The sequence below is a fragment of the Scedosporium apiospermum genome (assembly GCF_000732125.1).
Source record: "Scedosporium apiospermum strain IHEM 14462 chromosome Unknown SEQ_SAPIO_0089, whole genome shotgun sequence".
NCBI lineage: Eukaryota > Fungi > Ascomycota > Sordariomycetes > Microascales > Microascaceae > Scedosporium > Scedosporium apiospermum.
In genome coordinates, this window is record NW_015971790.1 from 248,135 (window position 1) to 270,590 (window position 22,456).

At 51.9% G+C, this 22,456-nt stretch overlaps 3 protein-coding genes and 4 pseudogenes across 3 annotated transcripts; 4 read left to right on the forward strand and 3 right to left on the reverse strand.

Annotated features, from left to right (window-relative positions):
• Positions 1-2,157: 2,157 nt before the first annotated feature.
• SAPIO_CDS3778 (uncharacterized protein) lies at positions 2,158-4,390 on the reverse strand (the record flags this gene model as incomplete). The annotated part of the gene is made up of 6 exons (XM_016786500.1): positions 2,158-2,236; positions 2,300-2,976; positions 3,045-3,179; positions 3,271-3,789; positions 4,206-4,227; positions 4,356-4,390. 6 exons carry the CDS (start codon positions 4,388-4,390, stop codon positions 2,158-2,160), a joined length of 1,467 nt encoding a protein of 488 aa, XP_016643843.1.
• An 84-nt stretch (positions 4,391-4,474) lies between these two features.
• Positions 4,475-6,526, forward strand: SAPIO_CDS3779 (uncharacterized protein; the record flags this gene model as incomplete). The annotated part of the gene is made up of 7 exons (XM_016786501.1): positions 4,475-4,593; positions 4,683-4,973; positions 5,029-5,070; positions 5,129-5,385; positions 5,451-5,559; positions 5,621-6,296; positions 6,362-6,526. 7 exons carry the CDS (start codon positions 4,475-4,477, stop codon positions 6,524-6,526), a joined length of 1,659 nt encoding a protein of 552 aa, XP_016643844.1.
• Positions 6,527-7,965: 1,439 nt separating this feature from the next.
• Positions 7,966-9,636, reverse strand: SAPIO_CDS3780 (annotated as a pseudogene; the record flags this gene model as incomplete).
• A 1,605-nt stretch (positions 9,637-11,241) lies between these two features.
• On the forward strand, positions 11,242-13,552 carry SAPIO_CDS3781 (uncharacterized protein; the record flags this gene model as incomplete). Its single annotated transcript, XM_016786502.1, has 8 exons — positions 11,242-11,528; positions 11,680-12,012; positions 12,092-12,132; positions 12,188-12,288; positions 12,358-12,561; positions 12,615-12,758; positions 12,820-13,059; positions 13,124-13,552. The coding sequence occupies 8 exons, from the start codon at positions 11,242-11,244 to the stop codon at positions 13,550-13,552; spliced, it is 1,779 nt and encodes a 592-aa protein (XP_016643845.1).
• Positions 13,553-15,226: 1,674 nt separating this feature from the next.
• Positions 15,227-16,219, forward strand: SAPIO_CDS3782 (annotated as a pseudogene; the record flags this gene model as incomplete).
• A 1,958-nt stretch (positions 16,220-18,177) lies between these two features.
• SAPIO_CDS3783 lies at positions 18,178-19,002 on the reverse strand (annotated as a pseudogene; the record flags this gene model as incomplete).
• A 561-nt stretch (positions 19,003-19,563) lies between these two features.
• Positions 19,564-20,241, forward strand: SAPIO_CDS3784 (annotated as a pseudogene; the record flags this gene model as incomplete).
• Positions 20,242-22,456: the final 2,215 nt, after the last annotated feature.

Below are 22,456 nucleotides of genomic sequence, written 5' to 3' on the forward strand. Positions count from 1 at the left end.
CCCTTGTTTCTATGTATATTATCAAAGCTTTGATTAAGAGATCACTGTTAGGGCCTTCTATAATAAGAGTAACAGACGTTCTAGTCTTAGACCAACACATACAGCTCCGGCAAGAGGGCTAACGCCGTCACCAGTAGTCTCGAGGTCATTCGCACCCAGTGCCTAACAAAACAAGACAACAACTCCTTCATCTACCTCTTCCACTTGAACTAAGAGCGAATGAAGTCGCCTACCAACGCTAATCAGCAGGTCACCCAAGAACACCAAGGCCACTATCTTAGACCACTTCAACTACAATAAAGAAGTACAAACCTACTATATTGACTGCAGACATTCTGGGGTTGTGACGAAAAGGGGACTGTTGGGTTTTTCGGACCCGGCGAAGTAGCCGGGGCATACGAGCAACCCCGGGAAGGGGAGAGGGGGGGAGAGGTGGACCGAAGAATTCATCATGGGTCGGCGCAGCATCAACAGAGCCTATTGTATATATAACTTATTATACTGTAACTTTCCAACGCGTCCAGTGCAGAGCCGTGCCTTTAACTGAGATGATGATTGTGATACTTGAGTTGCCCTATGTCGAAAATAGAAGCTCCCCGATTCCCTTCAAGATTGCGCCGTCCAGTTTCTTGTGAATTGCCCACGCCGAGAGAGCGGTCAAGACCAGCATCTCAAAATGAATCCCATCAAATTGGCTGAAGAGTTCAATCTTCTTCTGTCCCTTCCCCACTCTGTCGATCCGCGCGATCTGTTGCCCCTCGCCCTCCCCATGCATCACAAATAGATCCAGCGCCTCGCTTCCCATCTTCTCCTCCTGCCTGTATTTGAACCTGCCTAAGTGGCCCCCCTCCACCATGCAACTCGAAGACCATGGGTTCATCTTCATGTGTATGGGGAACCCCCGTAGGGATATCTCTGCTGACGACTTTCCGGGAAAAGTGACATGACCGATAGTGCTGTTGGGATCTGGACTGTTGGGGAACAACGTAATGTGTGGGGGCGTAGTCTTCGATGTCCTGATCACGAGTATTGGCGCCTCGACGCCCTGTGTCGACCAATGTAGGACGGAGACATTTGCATCGTGCCACGACTGGGTGAGGAGGAGAGTGTTTACTGAGAATGGGGTAAATGACATGTTTTCCAGAGGTAATATTTCGGTCTAGAGGTGATGCTGTTGCAATCATCCCGAGATTCATTCCCCTCCTCGTTTTTTCCCCAATTCCATCATTTATAGGTGGGCCATGCCACCTTTTGGACACGGGCGTCATCCAAGAGGGGCTCAATGATGTCTGACCTCAAGTTGGCTGAGAAATGCAAGCCAAGTCTGCGCCCTGTATTACTAGTGCCACGAAGCCCTGCCACAATTAAACTAGTCCCAATATGGCGACGTGTTGCGCTCCGTCAGGCTCGGGGCGAATCGGGAGCGGGCCGACATTGTTGGCGAATTTCCAATGCTTACACTACGATTATTTGCAGGCTTTTAATTATTAAGGTACCTCGAATATCAAGGACCAGACACACATTCAGGTATTAGGAAGAGCCGCCCTAGAGATTTTATCATCTATACCTATACGAAGTACTTTATAATCTGACGGCATTCTCCGAGTCGTCCGATCACCAGCGACTAGGGCTCGGAATACCCGCCCACCACCCGCCCGCCGCCCGTTACAACATTGCCCGCGGGTAGGCTGGGAGCCCACCAACCCATGGCAGGCTACCCATCTGACCCATAAACCCACTACAACATTACATACGGGTCCTCGAGGGTACCCATACTTAAGGGCGGGTTACCCAAATAGCCCATAACCCATCTAATTCTATATATAGATTCTACTATACTAGGATTCCTTCTATGATTTCTTCTAGTTGGATTCCAGTTGGAATGCCTTCCATGATTTCTTCCAGTTGGAGTTCCTTCCATGATTCCAACCGGAAGGAATCATGGAAGGAATCTGTATATAGAAACTATATACGACTTGTTATAGTAGATAAGTAGATAATGGGTAATGGGTAGTAGGTGAATAGAACCCGCGGGTGGGTTGCTTTGATTGATAATGGATTCTAACCCACCACTGCCTACCCATACATTCCCTAGACAGCCCGGGGGTTTCATCTACTACCCTACTACCCATTTTCGAGACCCGTGGGCCCGATGGGTCACGTAACCCACGGGTTACCCATGGGCTTTCCGAGCCCTACCAGCGACCTCTTGGCGCTGTCTTTATTTGTTCCGCAACTATTTTGCTAATACCCTGGCATAAGACTAATATCCCTCGTGTGTCGCAGCGATATATTGTACCTCAAGGTCTGGAATGACCCCCTCATCTCCGTGGACCAAACCTCCCAGCTCATCTGCATCGGGCTAGAACTGTACGTCTTCATCGCCTCGGTCATCTGGGCTAGGTGCGCCTGGTTGGTGGTCGATACGCATCCGACCAGCAAGCAGACGGGGATGAACCCGGCTCCGAGAGGCCGGTACTGGTCCACGACCCTTCCCAAGCCGACCAGCTCGTCTGGAAACCCGGCCACCTGCTCCTGCAGCTCGCGGTTGTCGAAGGCGACGGCTCCAAGCACACTGTTCACCAGCATCCCCATGGCTAGTAGCATCGCCAGCTGCGCCACACAGAGCATATGCACCCTCTCCCTCTCGCCACCCGTGGTGGCCGGCAAGATAGGGCGGCCGCCCCCCTCACTGATTAGTTTCCCACTCGTGTCGGGGAATAGTCGGACGAGGGTCTTCCGGGCCTGGGCCACTTCGCGCATGATGCCCTCGTACGCCGCTTCAATCTCCGTAGCGTCGCCGGTGCCGCCGGAATCCCGTACGAACTCGATGAGCCTGGCAAAGGTGAGCATACTCAAAGCGGGGCCTGGGCCCCCGTTCTTCATGGATGTTGTCTTGTGCGGAATGAAATCGTCGACCATTTTCTTGAACCAGGGTCCCAGATTGATCTTCGGGTTATAGATGCTCTCCGGCAACTGTTAATAATGCGAAGTAAATTTAGTAGACGGCCTCGCATAATTTCCCGTAGGAGGCTGTGTCTTACAATTGACATGCACAAGGTGACGAAAAGCTGTGTTTCGAATTTACCCGTCCAGTTATTCGTTGCGATGCAGTTCAACACATGCACCACCACTTCCGAATGGGCCACATACTGGTCGTCGGGGTTGCCGATCCAGGCCTGAGGTGAGCTAGGGCGTTAGAAACATATGCGTCTTTGTCTGTATTGCAAAGTGAAGCCGATTTTGGAGGATATGGAGGACCCGACTAACTTGACATATCATGACGAGGTAAATGGCGCAGAGGGTCTCCGGTGTCTGAGCCGTCTCGGAAGTTTCCATGACCATTCTCAGACACCTTAGAGCATTGGCGTAAGCGGAAAATACTTCCGGCGACTTGGTCTGTGTGCGGAGAGCCGTATACGCATTGGCCAGGGCGTCGATCGAGGCATCCAGAGCTGGGTTTCGGCCCATGCGTTGGGGCAACTCTTGGAGAAAGTTGCCACAGCTCGATATGTCATATCGCAGGTCCGAGATGCTCAAAATACTGACCAAGGCACCTCTACGCCGACCATGCTCGTTACTCGGAACCAGCTTGATCGCGAGTGCTGCCGCGGGAGCGGGACGATCAGCCGATATCGGGGATGTAGATCCAGAGGCAGTAAGTAGCTCGGCACGGAACGCAGGAGAGACAGGTCTTTCCTGCTTGAACTTGAAGCGCTTCGTCCCACAGCCGACGCAGGGTATCCTGAGTCGCTGGCATCTTCCACACGCCGGCTGGGCAAGGTCGCACTGCGCAACTCCAGTTAGTCACTGCGTAATGCTGATAACGCTGGTGGTTTCTCGGGCTAGCCCGTATTATCTTGGTAGGGTACATTTTCCGGCCTGACCTTTTTCTTCTGTTTGCGACATGCATCGCAGCCGCGGCTAGTCGGAACCCCAGCCATCGAGTTCGCCGATCGTCGATCGATTAGCGACGCGCGCACAGTTTAGCCAAAAACAGGAAACAAGGAATGTGACGGCCAATCTAGATTTCGGGCAAAAGAAAGAGTGCAAAGGTGGAAAGCTCGGGACACCAAGTCCGAGTCGAAAGGCGCAGACTCTATTATAAGGTCGGGTGGCGACCGATCGTCTCCGTTCCAACCCCGTCAGCCAGTCATGTCGTGTCCAAGGAAGCAGCCACTTCGGCGCCCCCAATTGGGGCTTACAGTCTTGGCGAACTTGGCGAACCTGCAGTCAGCTCGTGCCTACGCGGGTTTGATGACGTCGCCTGGAAGCGCATCGTTTCGCCAAAAGGGAACTAGCGTCAAAGTTGTCCGCCCAAAAAGACAGAACTCGATTCTCGATGAATCCTTCACGGTTCCTGGCTGGGTGTGGGCCGGGGTGTGAGCATATTGGTGTTGACGATCCACACACACATAGAAATCTCAGCAATTAATATTACTGTCTACCTAGCTGAACAATCCGCTCCGCCAACATGATCACGGAGGCCTTTCAGGGGGTCCTGGTCGAGTCAACCATGACCTTTGTCGTATTTAACGGTGACGACTGCCCATCTCAATCGGCTCCCCCCATCTCCCAAGTTCTCAACAATCAGTTTCTCTTTTAATCCATCCCCCCGTCTTCCTTCCAACAATGAAGGTAGCTCTCTTGTTCTCTCTTATCTTGACGACAGCTTGGGGCAGGCCCCCGAACCCGCGCCATCACCAATTCGATCGTCGCAACAACCAGATCCATTGGGGATCATGCGCCCACCTCGGCGTCAACGACACCGACTACCTGTTCTGTGGTAAATTGGCTGTCCCACTCGACTATACTGATGACTCCGCGGCCGAAATGCTCGATATCCAGCTCATGAGAATTCCTGCCGCCGAGACCCCGAAGAGGGGGAGCGTGTTTATGAACTTTGGCGGTCCCGGCGGCAGTGGAATATTGGAAATGGCCTACTATGGCCGTCTTTTCAGAATGCATGTAACGTAATACCATAGAAGAGAATGGGCATTCCTTTTCGGCTTACACAAGTTTCGGTAGTCTCTCCGGGGGTTCTTACGATATCATCAATGTCGTTCCTCGGTATGTCCCACCACCCTGCCTAAGGGACTGAAGAGACTGACTTTCTCTCGTGGCATAGTGGAACTGGAAATACCTTACCCTTCTCCTGCTACGCAACCCAGGATGAAAGGACGGCGGCCGAAAGTACAGCTCTGTTTTCTACAAACGCCTCGGACGTCGCTCTCGGAAGGGTCTGGGCTGAGGCTGAGCTCCGGGCGGAGGCATGTCGACAGGTCCAAAACGCGGCCGGATCGCTCATCGGAACCGCATTCACTGCACGAGACATCATGTCAGCGGTGGACGTACTTGAAGAAGACGGCAAGCTGAGATACTGGGGTGAGTACATGATCAAGCTCTCCCAGCGCACCTACCCTTATTGACGAACGATTGCCCCCTCCCAGGAATGTCGTATGGCTCGGTGCTGGGCGCCACCTTGATTTCCATGTGGCCCGATAGGGTCGACCGAGTCTTGCTGGATGACGTCATGAATTCACACGAGTATTACCGAGAGTAAGACCACCCCCAAATGATTCCGCTATCGGGCGGGAAAACAGCTGACCAAGTTTGAAAGGGACTTGGAACAAGTCACGGACGTGGATAGCGCATTCTCTGGGTTCTGCTCCCAGTGCGTTGTTGCGGGTGACCGCTGCCCTATAGCAGGTAACCGCACTGCAGGTCAGCTCGAGGAAGACATCTACGCCGCTCTCGATAAGCTCAAGTACAATCCGATTCCACTAACCCTCCCTAGTGGAGCGGGGATTATGGTCGACTACCCGACCCTGAAGGGCATGATCTACAGTGATATGTACTTTCCAATACGCTGGCCCCGCTTGGCCCAGGCTCTTGAGGTTTTGATAACCGGGAATGCCACCGGGATCCTCACTCAACTAGGCAGTGCAGCTACCGGGTTGGCTGGTGAGAGCCCACTTGATGCGGATGCTGTCCTTGGAATCAAATGCGGCGACAAGCAAATACGCTCAGAGCGTATCGACGACGTCATGCCTGGAGTCGATACCAGGTGGGCACTGAGCAGACTTGGCGGCGACGTTTCCGACATTAGTGCTATCCAATGCTCACGATGGAAAATGGACGCCAAAGAGCGATACGCCGGCGACTTTCGCGTAGATCCAGCCTACCCTGTGCTCCTCATCAGCACGCAGCACGACCCCGTCTCACCGCTTGTATCGGCGAAAAACATGAGCTCTAGTTGGAAGGGAAGCGTTGTACTTGAGCAGGAAGGTTACGGGGTAAGTTTCCTCCTGTTTAACTCCTGTTTGCAGGGCACCCCGTTCGTACTGACCTGGGAAATCAGCATACCATCTTGCCGCAGGCCTCGAAATGCACGGCAGAGAGGACGATTGCGTATTTTGAGCGCGGGGAACTCCCGGAGCCGGGGACGGTTTGCCCTGTCGACTCGCTGCCCTTCTCTGACTACGACGGGTGGGCCACCGTCCTCCAAGAGTTGCACGCGCTCTAGGCGACATTTCATAATAGTGTTTTTAGACGGTGGATCATGTACACTGGTTTCTTTGCCTTTTCCTCAGGTTTAGACTGTAGACTGCGTGGATTTGCGGCGCGGCGTCGACCTCAACCCCCCCTGGGTCATTGTTGAATGATGTACTTGCCTAATATGTCATCTCCAGGGCTCAACCAATGCATCTATCTTTTGTGAATTATTGTTATGCCTTCTCCTGTGCTTTTTCCCTGCGAGGAAGAGTAGGAATGACAGTCTGGTATGAAAATGCTTCCAAATAGATCTCCTAAGGGTGTGACTGCAAGTAGTGAAGTTTGTCTTCATAATAGTAGGGTCATGAGAAGCCTTGATGTTAGTTTTTACTCAAGCCTAAATCTCAACATGCTCCACGCGAGCCTGCCGTATCTTGACTCCTGGGTCTGGGCAACCAACCCTAGGCTGTCCGTGAGACGTGATGTTCTATGGCGCCATTCTCCAAGGGGTAAACACCACTGCTTTAGGCAACTCCTTTATGCCCAAAGCCTCTTGCCTAGTTCGAAGCCTTCTAGAGTTTAAAAACGTTAGAGAATTTAGTATTCAAGGTCTTTTGCAGCACCTTTTTGGGGCCAGTTAACCGTCCACATGGGCTATCTGACAAGTGCCGCTGGTCAAGGTCTACATTGATGCCTATCGAATCTCACGTAGGAAGTATGCTCGCAACTATTCGCTGGCTATTTCTATTATCTATGTCTCCTATTCACCGGTCTCGCTGTTTCTTTTTAGATATACAAGGACAGTACCGGTCGGGACTAAGTTGTGCAAGATCAGCATAAGTGGGATAGATTTGAACTGATTGCTAGATGTTTCATGGTTCGTGCACCGCTAAGACATATTATGTTGGATGCCGAACAAAACCAGACCGTCCCGTTCTCTCTAGATTTGTGATCTTTTACTTAGTTTGATTTTGATTCTTGAAGACATGGAGCATAATATGGATCAAGTGTCTGACCCCATTCATAGACATTGAGAAAGACAACAAAGAGCCGATAACACCAGGTTAACTCTTGTTCCCTACTCCACCAAGGGAGATCCCGAAACCCCAATACGGCCACGAGTTTTATTGGAAAGTTTACAGTGGGCTCTTCCTGCTTCCGGATGCCACTTTGTCCATCCCTGTCTGTGGGATACCATCATAAAGTGCTGAAGACTGAAGCCCTGCAAATGTTTCTAGTGGTGCCCGTTCGTCCTGTTGATCTGGGAAGACTTGACCCAACAAGATGATCGTCGAAGGTTTGACGTAGATACTCGAACACTTCTCGTCGGAAGTGCTTCGTTGGGAAATATTCTATTAGCAAAGCCCGCCTACGTCAGTCCGCTAACGGGGCAGCATAATCTAGGTGATGAGCCCGACTTTAGCTCGGCTATCCATCAAATCGTTTTGTCGTGTGCGTACTAGGTTGCATTTACGCCTGCCCATTATATCTACAACACGACTCCCCGCACAAGCACGTCTTGTCCAAGCCACGCCAATAACTCTGCGAATAATCTACAGTAATCTCCGTGCCCGCCTCAATGCCTTTGCTGACCAGAATAATCCTCTGCGTGCCGAGCCATACGAACGGTTGGAATTGGGCATTCGCCTTGCAGCTATGATTGATGAATCGGGTGAAGTTCCCTTGACGGCCTTGCCAGATCTGGTAGTCTTGGCCTCCGGCCGAGCTGACCATTACGTCGGAGCCCTCGATACCTTTTGTAACGAGGCCGACAAATTCCCCAATTGCTGCGCCTCGGGCGAACGGTACAAGGGCCTGGACGCCATTTCGCTTGCCATTCGTGGTGTGGAAGACCTGAATTGGTGGCCTAGATCGAGGGCCTCCAAACAGTGAAGGGAAGCAGTAGCAATTATTCACCTTGAGGTCGTCTGACTGTTCCATCCCGCAAATGGTGCACCGGTCGATAGCAACCACGGGGCCCGATCCACCTGAGGGACCGGAAGTGGGAAAGGCTGGGGGTATCCACCTTGGATCGTCAGCACTCCATGCATTGGTATCGATGACGGATTCGTCAAGGTGGTCGAAATGGAAATAGGGTTCCCGGTCAACATAAGTGGACGAGAGATGTGCAGGCTCGGAGCCGTCCTGGTAGACCACCCAATCGTGAGGATGGCCCGTAAACTGGGCCTGGCATTGTCGCTCGCCGACAATGGCAAGCAGCTGCCGCCAATGGGGATGTAAAGTATCTGCGGCCACCTCGAATCGTGGCCTGAATGCCATGAGCTGGCGGAGGCAGTCGGTATTGAAGCCGATGCGATATTTACACAGTCGGTAAATCCCCATTCCAGAGAACACGAGCGCTGCCCACCCGCCCGCCTCCTTGATTTCCTTATACCCGCGCCAGATTGCCATCTTGTTCCGGAGCTCCTTCTCAGACCACCCGAAATCGGTGCAGGCTTTTATTAGGGCCGCTTTGCGGCACTTGGTCGGGGATATGTCCGGGTGCATGATGCGCAAAAATTCCACGTATGCGTCAAAGTGCTCTATCCACCTCGCCTGTACGATAACTTCGACAGACCTGCATGTTCGGCTCGCTTGGGTAACTCTCCTACAAAACTCGCTACTCCGACGGAAAGCACTGTTTCCGTCCTCAGGGGGGCTAGAACAGCAATTCACGGTGGACGACGGCGGTGTGAGGGGAACCTGCGTGGGTGGGTAGAAGAGCGCATCATGGCTCAAGGGCCCCGTGCTGCTCATAGACGTGTTGGCAACGATGGCGGTGAGCTTCCACTGCTCCACGAGGCTCCGCGGCTCGAGGTCTAGGCCGCCATGTATCTGCTCCCAGATACTGACAATAAACCTCCCAAAAGACGATTCCTGCGGAACTGGTACTGCACTCTGTGCCTTGATCCTCTTCGGAAAGTTCCGGTCATCGATTTTGATTTGCCTGTGGCTATCCTCACAGTCTTGGATGGAGGCGTGTCCTCGGGATGGCCGCAAGAGGCTTAGTGTGTTGCGGCGGCTTTCGTCGCCAGGATATGGTGTGTTATGCTCTGTCGCCTCTCGGAAGTGAGTAGGTAGTGCTGGGTCTTCCGTGTCACTAGATGTTGCGGTAGTGGTCGCTTCCTGCCGTAGAGGCATCGAAACTAGCGAAGGGCCTGAAGGTTGATGTGGGGTGGGAGCGGTAGAAGCCCGATCTGAAGAATCTAGACGGTCTGGGGATGGAAGGATCCCTGTAAGATCCATTGACCGCTACAGGATAGGCTTAGAAAACATCCTAACATGTTGAAATAGAACCATGGAGCTTACAGATACTATCGGGCGCCGTGACGGTAAATTGCTGCCCGGGGTGGCGCCACCGTCCTCGTCGCCATCCTCTAGGAACGCCTCGAAACGTAAAATGGGAACTTGAAGTTGGTTTATCGATCGGCAATTTAGCAAGGCATCAGTGAGCTGGTCCAGAAGGGCCCGGCTCAGGCTCTCCCGCAGAGTGGTTGCCCTTTCCGGTGCGGGCATCATGTTGGTATCGAAATTGTTCAGCAATTCGCAGAGGGCGGGCGAGACAGAATTCACGAGACATGCGGATAGTCATCCCTTTGCAAGGCAGATAAATTCCGCTTCAAAAGAAGGCTGAGATGTCGAGTTTCTCTCGGTGCAAACGCGGTGTTCGTCAGTTGCCTGCAAGCCCTCGTTGAGGGTTCTGCGGCCGGCCTTGCTTTGTGGGAGGCGATTGATGGAAACTTGTAACAAGCCAGGGCGTGGGCATGGCGCTTCTCGGTGACCTGTCGCGTTATGAGTATTTTCAAGCACTGTACGAGTTGTGCCGCCAAGGGTTCCCGTCCGAGCAAATGACGAGCAAATGAGTGCCTGTGGGGTGTGTGGGGGTTCGAGAGAAGCTAGAAGTATGGAGACGGGGCATGCCTGAGATACAAATCATGTCAAATCAGGACAGACCTACGACATGATCTTCTGAAAGCTTCTCCGAAGAGATACTGAGTTATTTAACTCTCAGGTCTGACATGCGGCTGAGGCACCGAACGAGCTTGGCGGAATTTGTTGCCAGGTGACGTCAATGTCTGGCCAATGGGCAAAAATTTCTGCCTGGGCAGAATTCCTTTCTTATTGTCCAGGTACTCTGGAACGTCGGCCCGTCATTGGATGGTCCTATCTCGCGTTCATGCTCACCGCCACCGTCTACTACACTCAACAGTGACGTCTGAGGTTAGCTGAAGCTTCCGTCCGTCACGGAACTCGGGGGAACCCTTGTGATATACGGGACAACCAACGTCAAGGCTTGGCGATGACTGCAGAACTTGCATTGGAACCACCCAGCCCAACGAGCCTCGGCTTTTAAGCAGCATTCTAAATCACATCGGCAAGGACTTTTGCGGTCTAGAATAGACTAATGCCGCTTTCGCTCCTCAGTGACAGGCGTAACATGTTCAGAGACGGGAGAGTAGAATGTGCGAAAAGCGGTGTATATAGCTCTGGTCGGAGAAGCGGACCCACCTCCTGGCGCCCCCCCAAAAGGGGGCTGGCTCAGTGCACCACTGTTGGTCGTTACTGTGGATGTATAAGAGAAGGAGTTGCCCCCAGTTGAGATTATTTCCTCAATCTTGCTTCAACTACGGGACCATCCTTTGGCTGTAAGCTAGAGAGTCTTTTCTCAGATCCAAATTTCCGCAGTCCCGAACTCGTTCCCTTCTCGCTCCTAGTTCAGTTCGGCGCAATTCCTATTAGAACACAATGCCCGAACGGCCCGACGGCAGGATGTCAAGTTCTTCGGCGCCTGATCTGACCCTGGCCCCCTTGAGTTGCGATGACGGTCATCTCGAACGGCTTGACAGGGAGAACACTAGGGAGTCGACTTATGGATACGACAGTGAACGAGGATGGCGTCGGTGGAGGGTGTTACGGCCAGGTCGGGGGATATATCACGATATCAAGCGGCGACTCCCATACTACAAGAGCGATATACTCGATGCCTTAACCTATCGTACCGTGGCGAGCACAATTCGGATATATTTCGTCAAGTTAGTTAGCCCCATCCATCGAGCTTCGTTCCGTGTCCCTCCAAGCCGTCTTGAGCCCAGCATCTGCATATAAATGTCCTGACCGCCGGACACGACCTGGCGTTTATACCCTGTCAAAGGCGCATTCCCCTTGCTAACACTGTCTTTATAGTCTCCTCCCCGCCATCGCATACACCTTGGACATGTACCGGCGAACTGGCGAGTTTTTTGGCGTCAACGAAGCTCTGTTCTCTTCTGCGCTGGCCGCGATGGTGTTCAGCATCCTAGGCGCCCAGCCTATTACCATCGTCGGCGTCACTGGCCTTATTTCACTCTTCAACTTCACCATCTACGACATCATCGAGATCTATGACGCCTCCATCTACCCAAAGTTCATGGCTTGGACCGGAATATGGGCTGCTATCTTCCACTGGCTGGTAGCAATAGCCAACGCATGTGACTATATGCGTTACGTTACCGACTTCTCTAGCGAATCCTTCGGCATGTATGTCGGTATCATATATATCAGTCTGTCTTCTCCACGCCTTCCTTTTCAGCTTCCCAAGACCTTTTCCCATTCTCAGGCATATTAATAACCCGAATAGTCAAAGGAGTCGAGGAGTTGGTAAATGAATTCGAGGTTGAAGGACTTAGCTCTGGCTATCTAGCATGCCTGATAGCTATACTCTACTTCGGTACGATTTATGCTCTCGAGAAGCTGGGATCCGGTACCGTGTGGAATCCGGTCGTTCGAGGCATCCTAGCCGACTACGCATACGTCGTAAGTTTATAATTCTTCTTCATTATCCTTAGGGTGCAATGAGTGCATCTCTCTAAAATGGGATCTTAGTTCGCCACCGTCTTTTGGGTGGGCTTCTCACATATTCATGGAAACATCCAAAATACACACCTGGCACGAGTCCCTGTCACACGGGCTTTCCACCCGACGCAGCCACGCAACTGGCTCATCGATTTCTGGAATCTTGAAGTGAAATGGGTGTTTCTTGCTGCGCCGTTTGGCTTCCTTGTCATGCTCCTCTTTTATTACGATCATGTAAGTTGGTCTGTTGGGCGGACGGCGAATAGAGCCTAACTCGGGATTACCAGAACGTTAGCAGCATCACAGCTCAGGCTCGCCAGTACCCCTTGAAAAAGCCCGGGGGATTTCACTGGGACTTCTTTCTGCTGGGTTGTACAACCTTCGTTTCGGGAATTCTCGGTCTACCCATGCCGAACGGGCTTGTACCCCAGGTACGAGAGGAACCATATCTCCTTAATCTGGCGGGCCTCGAAATACTAACAACCGAGCCAGGCACCTGTTCATACGGATTCTCTAACCATCTACGAAACCCAACTTAAGGTCATTCCCACCTTGGAAGGAGAAGGAACTGAGATCCGACGACCGTTTGTCAAAGCAACGGCCGTGGTTGAACAGCGCGTCACTCATTTTCTCATGGGATTGGCTCTTATCGGCACCATGACTGGCCCGCTACTCGCTGTCCTCCACACGATTCCCTCCGCCGTGTTTGCAGGTGTCTTCTTCGTCGTTGGGGTGAGTACTTGTCTCGCTGTAACCCTCGAAAAGACTCCCTCGGCTGATCATCTTCCGGTTCTAGTGGGGCTCTATCGAATCGAACGGGATCCTCGAGAAGCTCATCATCCTCCAATCCGAGAGGCGATTTATTCAAAAAACCGATCCCATGCTCACGGTGCGCCGCCGCAAAGCTTACCTTTACGTTGGGCTTCAGATGGCCGGGGTCCTCGCCTGCGTGGCTATCTCTCACACCTTGGGCGCTATCGGCTTTCCCATTCTGATCATCCTGCTCATCCCGCTGAGGGCTCTCCTCATGCCAAGGTGGTTCACCCTCAAAGAGCTACAGGTGCTTGACGAGTTCACGGCGACGAGTAGCGTGGTTCTATCAAGTCTAGGTGGAAAGCCGGTGCTGCCCAAGCATTCGAAGGAGGAGGGATGGGGCTTGGAGAGGAAAGTGACGGAGGAGAGATATGGGGTTCATAGACAGCGGATTGGAAGCATCCATCGGTAGGGCTTTACTCTGGAATTGGTCTTGATAGATTTAAGGCTATGAGGCCACTAGCCAGACTGCCCTCTACCGATACTGTCACGGCCTCGAAGCAAACAGTTCACGAGAGGAACGATCAAGAAAAAGATGGATTACACCGAGTCTAACGAAGACGTTTACGCCCGCATATATAGACTACTATAACAATCGATTTAAAAATTTATTTCACGCAAACGAGAATAGATGAAAGGGGAGGGCCAGAAAAGAAAAGATAGAAAAAAAAAAAAAAAAAAAATGGAAAAAAAAAACGAGGAGAGGAGGGAGAGAGAGGGAGAAAAGAAGATAATAGCTAGGAATGTAAGGAATGTAAGGTAAGTAAGGACCGTGAGTCAAGAAATATGTATATCCCTGCGAAAATTTGGGACATTCGGAATGAGGCGGGCGCGAAGTCAGAGTTAACAATGATGATAAGTCGACGAAGGAATGAGTCGACGAAGATGAATTTACATGTGTCACATTGATCAACAATGCAGTCGCTCGGTTTTCCTAGAACTGCAGAGTTCGGGAAACAGGTTACAGTTCTCCTGCGTCCCCGCGAAGCGCAGTGTAAAGCCGTCGTCGTCAACTCGGTCAGTTTCTAGGTAAAGCCGAGGCAGCCACCTAAGTTGTGCAAAAGGCGACGAGGGAAAAGGGGGCGAGGGAAGGGTTCCAACTTAACGAACTGTGGCTGCACAAAAGTTTGACACCATCCAACGTCTTGCTTTTCCCCCAATCCGCCCAAGACGAAGGATTTCTCAGAAACCCGTTCCTTGTTGGCTTCGCCCAGCCCATTCGCATTTTATGACGGGAATCCTGACGATACTCCTCGCTCGTACCTGCATCCAACGTATGCCGAGTCCGCCTTGAAAAACGCAAGGGCAAGTTCAACGATCCACTTGAGTATTTTCTCAGCGGCGTTGTACCACTCCTTCCTAAATACATGGGACAATAATACTGTGAAGGGGTTCGATGCTGCATTGAATGCGTTTTTGGAGATGCGCAAGGCACAATGGAACAGCGCCTACTCTGGTTCGCATACTAGCTACAGCCGCTCGCTGGACCATTCGATGATACGTGTGTCCATGTTCAAATAGAGAGGACAGCCAGCCCGCTGTATCCCAGCTGTAATGGAGTAGGCATAGGAAAGTGGATGAGGGGGTATCAAGTATGTCGAGTATGTCGAGTATGTCGAGTCATAAGAAATGCATGGTGAGTCACTAGCCAAACCAATTTCAGTAACTGCTGCGGGGGAAATATCAATGTGGTTTCTCATATCGCTAAACTTCTAGGACGATGGATCTAGAGTGTGTGTGTGTGTTCAGAGATGTTGATTTATGGAATGTATTGGTCTGAATTTGTCATCCAGTCTGACAAATCCCACAGATCTATCAGAGTCTTACAATTGTACCCGGCTACCAGCGGTCGTCGTGTTCGGCGCTACAAACGGTCCGCACCATGACGCTATCTACGTCGTCTTACTTCGTACCCTGCCCAAGGCCTTCGGTAGAGGTATAGAAGCTCGACATCCCCAGGTCGCAAAGAAAAGGAGGGAAAACCAAAACGCTGCAATCAATAAATCAAATCTTATTCTACACTTTTTTCCGTGACTCGCCCGTGATCTTCCATCCCACACCCCCCCTCAGATCCTCGTTCATAAACATGTCTCCCATCGAGTTCGCCATTGTCGATGTATTTTCGACCGAGGCTTATACGGGAAACCCTCTCGCAGTGGTAGATGCCCTGGCTGACAACCTTACCACCACCCAGATGCAACTCATAACTCGTCAATTCAACCTGTCCGAAACTACCTTCTTCCTACCCACCACCGTTCCCAACGCTGATTACCGATTCCGTTCGTTCTTGCCTGACGGCAGGGAAGTCTTTGGATCCGGACACAACATCCTGGGTGCTTGGTGGTATCTCGCGCACGCCGGTCTCCTCAACTTTTCGACGCCCCAATCTATCGAGCAGGATGTAGAGACTTTTGTGTTTCATCAGGAACTCGGAGGCGTTGTTTCGCCGGTGAAAGTTCTGAGGACTAAGGACGGCGAAATTTCCATTTCCCTCCGACAGGCTCCTCCTGGGACCCACGCTTACCATCCAGACGTGCCAGCACTTGCTGCTAGCTTCGGTTTCTCCGAGGCCGATATTGGTTTCCGCACTGAAGGGCGAGCGCTGAGACCTCAGATCGTGTCGACATCCACGACGCGACATCTCATCCTACCTCTCTCCTCAGTTGCTGTACTTAACAGCATCCAAGTACCACGCGATCTTCTTCTCAAGCAACTTCGTGCTGTAGACGACACGGCCCACGGCATCTATTTCGTGGCCCCGGACCCCGAGGCCTCTGACAAAACCACCTACCAGGCACGATTCTTTAACCCCGGGATGGCAGGGGAGGACCCGGCAACTGGTAGTGCTGCGGGACCCTTTGGCGCGTATCTGGCGAGGCATCGACATCTCAAATTTGAGGGAGGCAAGTCTCGAATTTTTGTTCGCCAGGGGCTGAGGGCTGGAAGGAAGTGCGTAATTAGGGTGGATATATCTCAATCCGCTGAGGAAGAGGGGAGACTAGACACAGATGTTGTCGGGGGAGGAGCGGAGGTTGGGAGTGGAAAGATTGTGATCCCGAGTGCGGCAACTGTTTTTTAGACAGCAGGAACCTCGAGATATCCCCCGAATCCCCAACTTCGGGAAAGATCCTTTCAACACTGGCGGGATGATCTTGTCGAAAGCTCCATTGGAACCTCGGAGATCGGGCAGATCTTTAGGACTAGGGGCTGGAATTCTCAGACATTTTCAATCGCATCGATGTTTTACATATCTCACATTTTTGACCATATTTGTGGTTCTCAATGATATGATATTTGCACAGATCTTGCTCAATTCGTCACATTCAGGTCTCAAATCTAGTTCTGTCGGCGACCCGGCTGACTTTCTACCAGTTGGCCCATTGCTTCCGAACTTCGAGCGGGCAGCTGAATCACTAGAACGGGTGACGTGAAGCTGAGGGCTTCCGACGGGTCACACCTGGCAAGGATACGGCGACCGCAAGGGAAGGAGCGGCTATATAAGCTAGACACTACACCATTGACCTAAGGCGTATTTTGTTGCCGAGATCCTAAAAGACTATGGCCGTTCTGGAGGAATGCTAGTATTTCCGTAGCTGTCTCTACAGGTGACGCGGTGGTTGATTCGACCGTCAGTCCGGGGCAGTCATCGAAGCGGAACAACTCGCACCTCGAGCGCAAGTCTCCGAGTACTTGGGCATCCGTCAGCTTTTTCGTCCCGCTGTTGACTCGGTCGAGGCTGGCGACGCGTTTAAGGTTCGTGAGGACATCGCAACTCAGGTATATAGGGACGAATGGTCGACCAGCTCTACTGGCCGCATCTTTGTACTCTGTGGCTACATCCCGGCCCAGGCCATTGTTGGATTGAAAGTCTTGGTTCGAATAAGCATTGGCTCTATCAACACCTCCTCGGGTAGAAAAGGAGTACTTTAACTGTGAAAATGACCAGCCGTGAGAGCATCGCCGCACCGCACGCGTATTCATCCAGTATCGCTTTACGATATGACTGACGCTCCCGTTGATAATCGGGATGGGTTCGCGAAATTCTTGCCTCGACGGGGTCGATCAGCTTGTGGTTGTCTAAAACAATCACTCCTTCGCGCAACATCGCTATCGCCGTGGCCACGGTGAGCTTTCCGGAGCCGGGAAGCCATTAATCCACACGAGAGGTGCCGCCTTCGTAGCTGCCATGACCGACAAGGTGGAGACATGACGCAGAAACAAGCTTAATTCAACGGCGGATTAAACGATGGATTTAATGATAGGCACGATATCACAATAGATGTGGAGATGGACGAGATGCTGGAATCATGGATTACGGTGCTAACAGGATCTGAAGTTGTGGAATATAGTGCAGGTGAGCGGGTAAATGAAAAAAACGCACGCTGCGCCCCTAGCATCCCCCGAATCTCAAACTTCACGAGATTCTTTTAACACTAGGATAATCTTAGTTCAACTCATCACATGTCACAGAGTGGAGGGGAACAATAGGGCATACAGTATCACTGACCACGAATTCCTCTCCTCTTATTTCCTTCCAGAGATCCCCCTTGTATACTACCCTATTTTAGCCATCTAGTAGTCCTCTTTAGGCTTTATTCGTAGAGGTTCTCTTTTCCTCTCTACCTAGCCCAACCTCACTATTCTGCTTCCATGGCTTGGCCCTTGATGAGCCCTGGGGCAGTCCCCCCACTTGTTCTGTCGCTTGCGGTCGTCGTACGGTTCGGTAATTTCCGTGTGTTCTGGATTTCGGCTTTCCTTAAGTCGGCCTGCTGGAGCTCCCCGGTCGCCCTGTCCCGTGATAATTCTATCCTGTATCAATGGATAAAAAAATAAAATAAAAAATTAAAAAAAAAAAAGAAACGTCCAGCTTCTTCCAAGAAATGGATCCTTCTCTTTCGTGACCAAGCTTGGCTAATCCTTCCCGCGGTCATCGCTCATCTAATTTCCACCAGTCTGCGTCGCGCTAAAGAGGTCTATGCTCTTCTCTTGTCACACCATGCTAAACGAGTCGTAAGCTTGAAGGCATTCGAGTCACCACTATGACCCATAGAAGTCCCACTCTTCCATGTCCGGGAACTGCTTTTTGATGGCTTCATGGATTGCCACGAGGCATTCCTCTTTCCGGTACTGTTGCATGTCGGGCCAGCCATGCTCGCGCAGAATCTTCTGCACCACAGGAATGCTGTCCTTCCCTGATGGACGGGAAAACAGAGTGTTGACGCTGCGCACGGTGCGACGGCCGAAAGGCACCATGTACATGGTACGGAACTGGTGTTTTAGTACCTCGAAGAAGTCGCCAATGGCCCACGCTGTCGAATCCGCGCGCCACTGTGCCTGCTCATCGTCGTCTTCTGTGTATTCCCAGGGGTCGTCCTGGATGGGTTCCCAAGGGGACTCTAGCCAGATCTCGGTTGGGCACTGGTGCCACAGGACGATACCCAGCTCGGTGTCGAGGAGGAAGATGGGGTTATACTCGTTGCCGTCCGTCAGACTGACGACATGGAGCGGAAGAATCTCAAACAGGTCGCATTTCTCCGCCATGAGCCGGGCATCCTCGCCGCTGCTGTGGCCTTCGCGGATAAGCCTCGCCCACCTCTGCCAGTCGGCAAAGACACAATTGGAGGCCGCGTTGACCTCCGTAACGTTGTCGTCCCGAATGTACGGCAGGTGGCGGAGCAGCGAGATGACTTCGTCTGACTTCCCTAGGTCTTGGAGACTGTCGGCGTCGAAGGGCCAGCCCGTAGCTGGTGGTTCGAGGATGAATGATTCATCGAGGTAAAGCTGGGCCAAGAACTGATAATAATCTCGCACGGCAGCTACGCACGCGTCTTGAGAGTAGCTAATGTCACAAAGGTAAGGCATCCTACCAAGTAGTCCTTTCGTGCAGGGATAAGGGTGAGTGGAAAACGAGATTGAGGTATTAAAAGTGGGAATTTAGTGTCAGACGAGAAAGTGATCTTAGTACTTCGTAGAAAAAAAGAGGAGTCGGTCGAGAGTTGAACTTGGTACGATTCGTCTTAACCACTCACCGACCTCGTGGCTCGAAACAGGGGCGGCGTCGACCAGCCAATCAAGCCTGGATGATTTTCACGAGACCAATTGTCTATGAGGCCTGGGCGGAGATTGCGTTGAAAATTTATGGGAGAATTTGGCAACATTAGACGAGCGCCAAGCGCTCCCGGTGGAGGACAAGATGCAGGGTGTGCGAGGGTGGGCCTTTCATTTCCACCCCCCAAGTCACGCAAATTTCAAGCGACGTATCCTCTCATCAGCGATGCCCATACCCTTAACTTCCCGTCATCCGCAAGCCATCCTGCCTTTGCTTTTGCCTGGGAACACACGCGCTCTCACTCTCACACGCTCTTTCGCCCTCCTTATCTGTATCTGACCTCTCTACTGTCGTCCTATGCTACCCCTTGCAGCATGAGAGGCATCAAGCTTTTCGCCCTCCTTGGGGTTGTCATCCCCACGCTCGCCATTGACCTATCCATCAACACCGACACGCTCTTCCCTACCGAAACACCAACTGGAACCACCGATCCCTGGCAGTGTGTAACGGAGAGCCTGGTCCAATACTTCGTTCCGCCCGTGCCAACAGGGGCTTTGGAGGACGCTATACTCAACTTCGGCGGAGTGCTCTTCGAGGAGACGTGCACGGTGACCGGCCTTGCCATGCTGGACTGCCCCCGGCCTGTTCACTCTCGTTGGTGCGACATCACGACAACTATCGCGCCCGAGCTGCTCCCGGAGTACTCTTCCTACGCCGGGGATGTCTTCTCTTGGTGGACTGAGCGAAGCTCAACCATTGCCGACCTCGTCACCGACTGCCCTCGCGGATGGTACAAGGCCATGACAGATAGAATGGGCAGCGCTGCATGGTTAGACGTGGGTCTGGCTCATGCCCAGTGCCATGCTAATGGGGTGACCGGCACATCGCCTACCACCACCGCCACCGCCACCGCCACCGCCACCGGCTCAGGCCCAGCAGAACCCGAGAAGACGACGACGGATGCGACTGGATTTGCTCGTAGAGCTGGCCATGTTGAGGTGTGGATCTTGGCTATGGCTCTGGCTACTGCTGCCGGCTTGACTGCTGTGTGATTACGGGGGAAGGTGAGACCCTTCAGTGTAGTGGGAGAGTGGGCCGGGGAACTTTTGGAGGCCATTAGACTAATTGATACAGTGCTTAATTGCCGTGAGGTGTATCTTTTCACTTTCCCTGTGTACGAGTTCTACATCTTAGTTAAAATAGAAAGGCGTTTATCCAGACAAACACGGCCTGTCTCACATCATCGGCTACGAGGACGCCGAACAGCTAAGCCACCACCGAATAGGTAGAAATGAGCACGGGCTCATTATGCTCTCGATGCAGAGGGGGGCATACTGGTGTACGGGACGAGATTGGCGAAAGACGAGTGGCTCGAAAGTGGCTTGTTCGTTATTATTACGAGAGAATAGTAATAAAAGCAGAAGTACATGAAGAGCAAGGGAGTAAGGATGGTGCGAGTGCGAATAGATTTGACGGCGGATGCAACGATAGAGAACGATGAATGATTAGTCCCTCCCTTCCACTCTGTTAACCCTTGGATGTCAACAGGCTCTTCTGCCACAAGAGTGTGAGAGGAGACGGACTTCCCAGTTCCCTTATTAAGATCCCTATACTTTCCCCCTCATCAAGACCACCGGGTTTTAAGACAATGGAAGGCATTCGCCTCACCAAATCCTCAACACGGTTCCTGTCTTCAAGCCGGTGGCCTTCTCCAGGCTGTGCAACGAATTCGAGTGGCAGCCCAATTCCTCTAATGCGCTCCGAAACCGTATTGCCATCCACACGGGTATCTTTCCCGCCGTGTAAGACGAGCGTAGGCGATATCCGAACCTCTTCAGCTACATCTCCAAATTCTCACAGGGCAGATTCCGTTCTCGAGACCTGGCCTTTCCGCCATGGTGCGAATCCGGCCAACTGTGCCGAGAAAACCCGTCTGGTTCTAGGATCATGGCTCCCCAATCCGTGACTCCTGCATCTTCAATCTCGCCCTGACGCTGTGTTTTGCAACGGGCTCGACCTGGAGCAAGGTTAGCATTCGTAGGCGCTGCTTTACCATTACTCAATAAAGGTATCATGATACATGTTAGCGATGCAGTGCGACTTTAGCAAAGGATGCATTTGCCCTGCCGGATGGGGACTCTTCCTGCAGTGTAGGCCAATCTACTCCCGTGATTTGTCGCCTATGACATCTCTGTCCGCAACAGAGCTCACGAAGATATCATTGCACCTTAAGTTTAACACCTGGTCTTCGGCTACCTCTTCCGCCACGCAGCTATTGACCTGGGTGCCGTCGAGGTCATACGTTTCACTTCGTATTTTGGCGAAGAAATTAAAAAGGGATATTTGACTGCGATCCTTCTATTTCTTCTTCCAATCACCAAACGTCAAACAGAGTGCCGAGAATTTGTGCCGCCAAATCCGTCGAGATGACCGCATAAAACCTGCTCGAGAACCACTCGGTCCCCGCCGCCTCCGGACATTTGCTGACCCGAATAATGAATCCCCAGATTTCATTTATCCCCCCTCCCCCGCAATCCGTTCTGCATTGGCACTATAGCCTATCCTGTTTCCAATAATAGCACAGCTCTTCAATTAGACAATAAACAACGAAGTGTGTAGATGCTTGGTATTAGCCGGACATATAGGATGTACCACTGAACGAAAGTTATAAACCATTGTCGACGCTCGTACCTCTGTTTCTCAAGAATAGTCGCTCATCTCCCAGCAGCTCTAAGCCAACGTCCAAGTGCACCCTAGTTCACCTAATCAAACAACTACCAGTATGAAGACTCTTTGGTTTGCCATTCTTGTCTGGGCCGTGGCACCCATTACATCTTCAGATACCCCACCCGCCGACGGTCTTCTCTCCATCGTTTCCTTCAGCTCACAGGAGGATTGCTCCGGTGGCATTGCCATTTCCACCGGAACATGGAGCGAAACTGATAACCACTGCTCGCCTATCTCGGATCAGAGGATACTGAGTGCCAAGGTTGTCTTTCTCGACAAGGACTGCCAAGGTAAGCGTTGACTCTTTGGTCGTTACGCGTTACGCCCCTGATCAGCAAGCCGTCATGCTCGATTCTCTATCGAATAGCATTTAGACTTACACTTGAAATTTCAGTTTCATTATACGGAGGGGAACAATGTACGGGAGTTAAAGTTACAGCACAATTGGACATATGTAACAGCCACAGCCCCGGAGAGTGGAAGAGCTTTTCCATTGATGGATGTGCTGCTCTCTCGGGATGATTTCTAAAGCGGACATTC